Raw genomic sequence first — 9,388 nt, forward strand, 5'->3', positions numbered from 1 at the left:
TCTCCACCGACTGCCTCTACCCCTCTGTCAGAGAAAATGTCCAGGAGTAAGCCGTGGAAACAGGTCAAGTGTTTTCTAAAGGACACTTGATTCAAGCAGTCAACAAAGCTCTTCTGAGAAGCGAAGGGGAAACATGATTGGTTTAAAGCGTGTATGCAGCCGTGAATGTGTGTGTACATGCTTTATCTTGTGACAACCTGATACCATAGTCATCGTAGCTACACACTGAATCTAAAGTGTCAGCTTACAGATGGGACTCAGGTGCATCCAGGTCGTGCTTCAGGTGTAGCCCTACTTCCTTTCCCTTAAGACCACCTGTTCAGCTCACACACACACACACACACACACACACACACACACACACACACACACACACACACACACACACACCAACTTCCCTCAGGTAATAATTACATTACAACAGAGGTGACTTTAGATGCACTGGCCAGCACCAGTGTAGATGCTGATCTAGTATGACTTGCCATTCACACAGTGGGAACATTTGAGTGGGAGTGAATCCTGATTTTGATCCCTGTTAATTTCATTTCTCAGTTACAGATGCTGGAAAGTGGGCCACCAATGTAGAAAACATGACCTGCTTCAATCTCCATTCACTGCATGGATTAAATCATCTCATCACCGCTGATCTGCCGTGAGGAATGGGATTAATCAATCGAAGACGGTACATCAATCTGCAAATTAAAAACTGTTCTCATCACTGAGCACATAGCTCCATGGTTCTGGTGTTATTTTGGTGACGTGATGAGTGGGTGGCTTTCTCTCTATAAGGGAACATCAATCACACAAACCTCAGATGTGTAAACTGACCAATTTATGGAACATATAGAGGTGAATAAGAGGTAAATATGAGGGACTGTTAGAAAAAAAGTGAGCATGGGTTGGTTAGAGTATCAACTGGCAAATATTCATTTTATGACTGACATGACTGCATCTTTAACAGCTGATTATGTTACAATGTCACGACAATGACAAAGGCAGATACTTAAAAACAATCAAAATGCTTTTAAGTGTTTAGATCGTAAATTGCATGTGATTTATTTGATATGGTTAATTTCAATAGTCCAATATTTAATATAAGAGTTTGACAGATGGACTCTGAGAGGAACATTTCATTTTAATGTTTGTTTAGAGCCAGATGCTTTTGTAGATGTTTGGTTAATCCTGGATGCTGAGCTTCCCTGCTGGCAGCTCTCTTCTCTGTCTTGATCTGGAAAAGATACAGCAGATTTTGGAAATCAGATCTGGTACGTAGAGAAAAATGGTATGTATCTCACAGGTATGAAGCTTATTTAATATAAACAGTATGCTGTGTATGTGCATTACCTGTACCAGAATCTGAATCACAGAATATTTGAATGTGACATTTCAGACTTTTAACTCAGTACCTATGTGTGTGGAAAGCAAATGCCAAACTGTGGAGTAATCAATCAATAGCATATTAAATCATGCATAATTAACTACACATAAATGGATAAAAATTGTAATTAATGTTGCACATTCAATCATTAATTAAATTTACATGGTTTTCAGAAGAGATGAAAATGACCTATCAAAAATTGAGGAAGCCATTATTGGTCTGAAATAACTTGCAAACTTAACCTGGCATGCTTTTTACAAAATGTCTTTTAAAAGAACCTAATCAATCTTTCAACAATATGAAAGACATGTATTTTTGTATCATCACAGCTCTACTACAAATGTATACTGGTAAAACACTACAATACACTTTTGACTTCAACAAATACCTGCTTTGCAGACTTATTTATTCAACACTGAAGCTGCGCTGCTCTTTGCTGCCCTCACATGCCTCTGAAGGGAACTTTCTTCACCTTTTGTGCTCCAAAAGTCTAACAAGGGCTGGTTCACCAAAACACTGACTCTTTGAATTAAAGAATATCTCAGCTGAGAATTACACTGACTGGTATTTGTTCTGCCTGGAGTCTGATGTTGCTCCACCTGACTACATATGCAAGTAATGTTCCAGACTCACTTACCCCACTGCACAAGAACATTTTAAGATGGAGCTATTATTGTGGCTTCTCATTGCACATAGAGATACATTGTCATGTCAGCTAGATATCTGGTACCTGAGCCACAGGCCTCCAGGGTGAGGTAACCGTCCAATAGGGAGCTGAACCCCGTCAGCCCCCCCATGGCAGCATATGGGACATCCGTGCCTACTGGCTGACCCCGCGCCTCCCTCTCGGGTTTCGTCTCAACCTGCAAAAAAATAATGTGATTTGAATTCAAATTATGTGAACTGTGCATCTGTGTGTCTGTGGGCGATTTGTAGCAATATTGTAAAGCTATGTCTAGAAATAGCCTGTGTGATGTTTCACTCTACTCACCAGGGTCTGGTGGGCAGAGCAGGGCTGGCCACACCCGCAGATGTAGGGGCTCTGGAACCCAGAACAGGAACTGCCTGAAAATGAGTTAATAGGAAACAGGCATGTGAAAATTATCTTCAACATTATTTACATATATGATTCCCCCTTGGTTAAAATTTAATTTGGTCCCCAGTGAACTACTATTGTCTTTAAACATAGTGATTTCAGACTCACATTTCTTGCACAAGTGGCCAGTAGATTCACTGTGATCCTGAGGTAGGTGTTTACACCTGCAGCGGACAGGGTTTGGCCCATTTCGAGGAACATACTGATAGCCAGGACAGTGACATCCCCTAACCTGGCATGGTAGGGCCAGGGGCCGCTCAGAGGGAAGCACTTCAAAGTCTGTCTTATGTTGCTTGTACCTGGACGAGATTATATTACTCACAAATGTATTTGTGTACTTATGTGTGTGGGAGAAGGATGTCTGACTTAAATTGTAATGCTGTAATGGACTACCTATGTGTACAGAAGCACTGTGTCTCAGGACCAATTAGTTTGCAGTCGATACCTCCTGGTATTCCATAGCTCACATACAGCCTGTTTTTCATGCGCATAGGGAGCACCGTCCTCTTGTACTCCTCATACTGCTCTGGGGTGAACAGCCTACCTCTATCGTCATCACCCACAATCCTTGGAAAAGACAAATCACCATTAAATATAGCAAAGGCTCTTGTTGCAAAATATAATAACGTACACAATGAACTGAACAACCTGTACCAAAATTGTTATCATGTTATTTCAGCATTTGTCGTGAGTTTTCAGCTAGTTGGCATTAGCTGTTGCATACTGGTGGCTTGCTCCCAAGTGAAAAACCCTCCAGAGATGAGCTAAAACCAAGAGCTATCGTAAAAGCATTCGGTCTAACGTTGAGACAAACCTTCTGTACTCCCAGTACTCATCAACTGCTTTTAAAGCCGATTTATCAAGACATGTTGTCTCCATTGTCAGAAATCCAAAACTGATCACTGTGGGCTTTGTGTTGCATAGCAAACTACTGTTTACCTCCAGCTTTGAGGTTGCTATGGAAATGAATGTAGGTCCCTCTAACGGTCGCAAAGCGAACAGCAAAAAAGAAATATAAAAATAATTATCATAATGAAACACACACACACACACACACACACACACACACACACACACACACACACACACACACACACACACACAAACACACCTGGAGAGAGATAAAGAAAAAAAAAAGAAATTCAGCTAGTTACAATTTACTTTAGCAGCTTTGTAGCCTAGCAAATATCCTCAACACTTACAACGCTAGCTGGCGCTATGTTGTGGCCTTATAGCTTTAGCTGGTCTGTATCCTAACGGCTTACTTGCACTAAATGTTACAACTATATGAATATGAATACATTTCCCATGATGCCGTGGTAATGACGCACGCAGTAGACGTTCAGGGGAACCATGACAGTCCGCACAGTTGCATGCTCGGAATTCTAGCTGCCGACTTTCGTGTGCAAGGACCCCATCGTTTTCGAGACTGGAGAGGAAGCAGCAGAACTGACTACCAGAGTGAACAGACACCTCAACACGAAGCTCGGCAGCTAACTTTATTTTAAAGGAGACAGCGGGCTGTTTTCCCCAGCGACAACAACAACAGCCCAGGGTTGTCAAACAACAAGCATCATTCAGTGTCAGCCAGAGGTAGCAGCTGGAGCTCACAGTCGTCTCGTCCCTGCTTCTCTGGAGTCTGGTGTTCCTGCTTCAGCCACAAGATAGCCTCTAAGCCAACATACCCGGGTAAATAGTCTGTTTGTAATGGGAATTACTACATTTGCAGATAATGTTTGCCCTTTTGTCGTTTTTGTTTTTGGACTGCCAAGTTTGAGTGTGGCCGAGCTAACATGTCGAGCTAACATGAAATGTTAGTGGAGTTGGAAACAGCTTCGTCTGAGCTCGAGCGGCTGCTAACAAATATTAAAAGAATCAATTTTAAGCGAAAAGTATTGAAACTAAGTGTTCGACATTAGTGCATCCTTCATTTCTCATCCTTCGTCACCGAAGTTTTGGTTGGCTTAACGTCCATGCATTAGTGTAACTTCGTATGGTCATAAGTTGAGCAAGTCAACATGTTAGCTAAGATGTCTGTGGTTAGTCACCAGGACTGTGTGTTTACACTGTTGGAGTCTCAAAATAACTGTTATCGTCTTATGCACAGCACCTAAACCTTCATATCTGTTACCACCTCCTCCCTAACAGTATTAACATTTTCAATTTTTTGTTTAAGCTCTGCAGATCATCAGATTAAATTTATCGCTGACCCTGCCAGCTGTTGCTGAGTCACACGTGACAGGTGTTGTGGTCAATATTCAACCTCTAGATTAGGTAGGTGGACTACTAACGTGTGCCTTATCACTGTCAACCATCCCATTTGGAACACTATATTTAAACAAGTGGAACATTCATTGTCATTCATTGGTTGTGGCCTAAATGGTGTGCCTTTCCATAGAACAATGACTGGGTCCGGTGAATAGCATGAGAGTGAAGACAAGTCAGTGTCAGAATACCAAAACTCTTCTGTTTGTCAACAAGTGTAAACCCTGAGATGAATATCTATTGACTGACATATGGAAGGTGCAGAAAATCATCTTGAAGGCTTATTAGGTTCTGCCCTGTGGTTGACATAGCTTACTCTTATCTGTTAACATATCACCTTCTACAGAGAGTTTTAACTCGAGCCTGAAGTATTATCTGTTCTTGATTGTGTATATGGTTGCTGTGCGCCATGCATTATCTGCAGAGATGTATTTGTAAGATAACTCTGCTGGTTTTATTTTTTCTTGGAAATGTGTAGCACTTAGGTGAATGGTTAAAATTAGCTTAGTTAATATGAATACATTTCATGGTCAGAAGGTTATGCAAAAACATTAGTCAGTTGCTTGTTGAGACTAGAAGGTTGCAGCACATGTAGTAGGTGGTAGAGCTTGGAAGTGCATTTGCGTCAGAACACATTTTGCTTCCTGTGTACATTTAGCTGTTGCTTTTACTTTGCCCTTGTGTGCTGATATACAGTAGCACCTAGGTCATAGGAAGGATGTGTGTGTGTGTGTGAGAGAGAGAGAGAGAGAGAGAGAGAAGAGAGAGAGAGAGAGAAGAGAGAGAGAGAGAGAGAGAGACACTGTGAAGCATCATTAAACGTATTCTGTTACTTTTCTTTTCATAATTTATTCCCACAGTCATTGGCCCAGCTCAGGCCTCAATAGTGACACTACGACACCCAAGAGAGAGGACAGAGAATGAACTTGGTGACAAAGTTGTGAAAACTGAGAAATGACTGTCTAATTTGCCCTGCATGTGCACAGTGCACTCTCGGGCTATTTGTCAGTCAAATAACCATTGTGGAGATGGGATTAGAGACTGAATACCCTCTATGCCTCTGTCTGTTGCTGCTTCTCTTATCTGGAGCTATAAAGTGGGTCCCATGAAATCTAAACTGGTAATCAGGTTTCTGGGCTAAGAGGGCTGAAAAAGATTTGTTGATGAGTGGGCTATTGTGCACCCTGACCCAAAGCAGAAAAGAAATCTGTCTTTTATAATAGCTAAATAGTCTAGAAAGCCACTTTGAAGTTGCCACCAGCTCCTTGCCAATAATGATGAGGTGGATTTTGTTCTTCATCCAGCACATGCGGTTGTGTTTGTGTGTGTTGGACAATATTGCATTTATCCACTCAGAAATCTTCACAGATCTTCTTATTAAAATCCACAATTCTCAGCAGGCCTCTGAGGCTAGTATGAGTTAACATAGATGGGCTGCATAAATGATGCTTTAAATGGTTTTTCATTTAGAATGTCAGATTCTTTTGCCAATTTATGACATTATCTCTGCTAAATTAATCTATAAAAAAACAAAACAATAATAACGTGTGTTTCTTTCTTGTTGTTAATTTTAATCTCTTCTGTCTTTCTTGGTGTACTTTTCCAACATAGTCAACAATGTCCGTGGACCCCCTGCCTGAAGGCCGAATCTACATTCATCATTTGGTGTTAGAAATCTTGAAACCACAAGACCTTCCCAAAACCCCCTGACTATTGGTGTCTTTGGGCATCAGCTTCTGTGTTGATCCACTTCCTGGCATCTGCCGTTGTTCAGTCACTTTCTCACATTTTAGCAGAGACAGGATGCTCTAGTGGTTAGGGAGACTTCTTCAACTGTATGGGTATTGCACAAGCACAGGCCCTGCTGGGGTTTATTTGAGTGAGACACTGAATCCACACCAGCTCTAGGAATGCCTTGTTAGACTCTGACTTCTGTGGATAAGGACAACAGAGAAGAGAATTTCCTTGCAGGAATCAACATACTGTCACAATTTTTATCAAAGATAAAACCGTCAGCCACAGACCAGGCTTCCTTACTGCCCCTCCCCTTCCCCGCCCCCAGTATCATGCTGGGTGCACTCCTGCGGAGGAACATGTCCCAGAAGCTGAGCGTGCTGCTGCTGGTATTCGGCCTGGCATGGGGTCTTATGCTGCTGCGCTACACCGTGCAGCAGCCTCGACATCAGAGCAGTGCTGAGCTGCGTGAGCAGATCCTGGAGCTCAGTCGGCGATATGTTAAGGTCCTGACAGAGGAGAACCAGAACGCACCAGGTGGGCCGCAGGGAACCTCCATGGCTGGTTATGGTAAGTATTCTAGAAGAAGTTTGGAGTGATGCTGTACAACAAATGGGGTTACCACTGTCTTTCATGCACATAAAATAACTTGCTTAATCCTGTATGAACATTGGGTTTCGTAGCTGTGAAAAAGCATTGATTTTTTTTTTCTCCCTTGTATTTTCTCTCTCTCCTCTTATACACACACAGCTGATCTGAAGCGGACTATAGCTGTTTTGCTGGATGACATCCTAACGCGGCTAGTCAAACTGGAGGGCAAAATCGAATTGGTGGTCAATGCCTCCTCCACTAACACTTCCCACACAGCAGGGGGCGTCCTGGCCTCCAGCCATCCAGGGACATCCCGCCTTCACCCACACATGCCTAATAGGCCTCGACCACATCAAGGAGCATAGCTTTGATAGATGAATAGAGTTTTTGTTTTTAGCATATCACACTTTTCCAGCATTTATCACTGATGTAACATCAGACAATTGGAAAGCAATAGGGAGACACATGGACATCCAGAAACTTCAAATTTGGGATGCATCTAAGAAGAGAGAGGACTTTTTCATGCTCTGTCCTATCATATGCTGATATTTATTTTTTTTACCAAGACTATCCAGTGCATTTTTATATTTTCATTGCTGATTTTATTCGGCTTACATTTTAGCATTTTTTATAATGCCACATTTGAATCTTGTGACTGTTTAAGTGAAAGCAAAGAGGTATAAACTTTTGGAACTCAAATTGAATCTCATACGCTTTATCATAAAACATGGCTTAAAATGTTTCTCCGTCTAAATTGTAAAAATAATTACAATACTGCTTCAACATATCAAAATGCTGAACTAAACAGTACAGTCATGATAGTTAGGAATAGCAACATTTCAGTTTTTTGCTGGTGTGGTTGCTAAATACATATGAATAAGATAAGACTGAATAAGATTTTAACCTACACGTGTAGTGATTTTAAGGATCATTAAACTCTATAGTTCACCTGTAAGAGATAATCCAAAGAATGTTATATGCACTCCATCTGAAGGAAGTATAAATGTATACAATTGCTGCAAAACAATTTGGGGGTTATGCAGAATATGATGGAACGATGTCTATTTGCTACTGTAAACATGAGCGTGTGTGTGATTTGTCTCAGTTGTAATCCAACAGTTCCCATGCCAGGTGTTGAGAGATGTTTTTAATGTAGATGTGGAACAGATTGAATGTACTGTGTGGTCAGTATTTAGCCCTGTAATGCTGTTCAGATGGCTGACCTACTGCTTACACATGTTCAGGGTTCATGTTGCACTGTGACTCTTGAGATTTTCTAAAAATACTGGGCTCATCCAACTTTGACTTTAGGTATGTTTTAGGCTTTGAAATATTCATTCTTCCAGCCTGCCTGCTGAGTATGGTTTCTATAATATTTTGAAATGCTGGCAAAATACCTCATCCTGTCCTGCCCAGAGGTAGAAAATCTTTAATTTGCTCATCACAATGCTCATTTACATGATGACTTTGTCCTGCCAGAAAAATAGGCAATACTTTAATCAATATTACTTGGGGATGGTATGAGACAAAGTCAATGTGGGTGGAAAACTAAAACATGAAAAAAATGTGATTAAAATGTAAACTTGTAGTCATAATTGCCCATTTACTTTGCTTCATAATGTTGCGGACATGTTACAAACTTGTATGTATGTTGTGGTCACTATAGAATGAATTTATTGATCTTTGGTTTGACTGTGTTTACACTTAGTGACACCATAACTGTACTTTGCTTCATAATGCTAAAGTAGAAATGATGATGAGCCCGTCAGCTGCTGTGAGATAGCTTTACTAATAAATTGACCTCATGGAAAAATAATCCCCTGATCACCCTCCGCTTAATACCTATGAATTAAATTTTACACAAAAAAATATGCCTAATGTCATTCAGGGGATCTTAGTGGTGACCTGATGTGCCTCACAAAGAATCTAGCTTTATTTGGTTCTATCCAAATATTCACCCTGTCGTTTCCAAAGAGGGCATCCTAAATGTGTCTTTAAGGGGTGTGCGTGTATGTATAAGTTTTCAATTCAAGTTTTACTGACCCCACTGAAAAACACTGAGGTCATTGATAAAATAATTTACTAGCCAAATCTTGGGTTATAATGGGCAGTGATAGTCACAAGACTTAACAAGTCTTACACTTTTACTCACTTATACAAAACTTTAATGCTACTTTACTTGACAACTGTCAAATAAAGTAACTAATAACTTTTTAGATAAGACTTGTATGTATAAAATATGGTCAGATTATAAAATATGATCCAATATTAGAAATTAGGCTACCCAACAGTACTGTGTAATCATTTAAATGCTTCTTACAGAA

The 9,388-nt window shown here is 40.7% G+C and overlaps 2 protein-coding genes across 6 annotated transcripts; one reads left to right on the forward strand and one right to left on the reverse strand.

Annotated features, from left to right (window-relative positions):
• Positions 1 to 817: 817 nt before the first annotated feature.
• fam221a (family with sequence similarity 221 member A) lies at positions 818 to 3,747 on the reverse strand. 4 transcript variants are annotated; one of them, XM_056399003.1, is made up of 6 exons: positions 3,677 to 3,747; positions 2,868 to 3,041; positions 2,583 to 2,773; positions 2,370 to 2,443; positions 2,109 to 2,241; positions 818 to 1,228 (listed from the first exon to the last, which is right to left on the reverse strand). In XM_056399003.1, the coding sequence occupies exons 2-6, from the start codon at positions 2,963 to 2,965 to the stop codon at positions 1,131 to 1,133; spliced, it is 594 nt and encodes a 197-aa protein (XP_056254978.1). In that variant the 5' UTR covers positions 2,966 to 3,041; positions 3,677 to 3,747; the 3' UTR covers positions 818 to 1,130. The 4 variants fall into 4 exon arrangements, with proteins under 4 accessions (XP_056254978.1, XP_056254979.1, XP_056254977.1 ...); XM_056399004.1 differs by lacking the exon at positions 3,677 to 3,747 and adding an exon at positions 3,414 to 3,550; XM_056399002.1 differs by lacking the exon at positions 3,677 to 3,747 and adding an exon at positions 3,289 to 3,407.
• Positions 3,748 to 3,859: 112 nt separating this feature from the next.
• Positions 3,860 to 8,880, forward strand: ccdc126 (coiled-coil domain containing 126). Of its 2 annotated transcripts, XM_056399006.1 has the most exons (4): positions 3,860 to 4,163; positions 4,651 to 4,748; positions 6,351 to 7,043; positions 7,224 to 8,880. In XM_056399006.1, the coding sequence occupies exons 3-4, from the start codon at positions 6,806 to 6,808 to the stop codon at positions 7,427 to 7,429; spliced, it is 444 nt and encodes a 147-aa protein (XP_056254981.1). In that variant the 5' UTR covers positions 3,860 to 4,163; positions 4,651 to 4,748; positions 6,351 to 6,805; the 3' UTR covers positions 7,430 to 8,880. The 2 variants fall into 2 exon arrangements, with proteins under 2 accessions (XP_056254981.1, XP_056254982.1); XM_056399007.1 differs by lacking the exon at positions 4,651 to 4,748.
• Positions 8,881 to 9,388: the final 508 nt, after the last annotated feature.

The sequence above is a fragment of the Seriola aureovittata genome, chromosome 16 (assembly GCF_021018895.1).
Source record: "Seriola aureovittata isolate HTS-2021-v1 ecotype China chromosome 16, ASM2101889v1, whole genome shotgun sequence".
NCBI lineage: Eukaryota > Metazoa > Chordata > Actinopteri > Carangiformes > Carangidae > Seriola > Seriola aureovittata.

Excerpts from the sequence above, each read along its gene's own strand:
- fam221a (XM_056399002.1), bottom strand. The coding sequence starts at position 3,353 with ATGGAGACAACATGTCTTGATAAATCGGCTTTAAAAGCAGTTGATGAG. Across the intron at positions 2,242-2,369 it reads GCTCTGCCCACCAGACCCTG|GTTGAGACGAAACCCGAGAG; the intron begins GTGAGTAGAGTG and ends ATTTTTTTGCAG. Across the intron at positions 1,229-2,108 it reads CCTGGAGGCCTGTGGCTCAG|ATCAAGACAGAGAAGAGAGC; the intron begins GTACCAGATATC and ends TATCTTTTCCAG.
- ccdc126 (XM_056399006.1), top strand. The coding sequence starts at position 6,806 with ATGCTGGGTGCACTCCTGCGGAGGAACATGTCCCAGAAGCTGAGCGTG. Across the intron at positions 7,044-7,223 it reads AACCTCCATGGCTGGTTATG|CTGATCTGAAGCGGACTATA; the intron begins GTAAGTATTCTA and ends ATACACACACAG.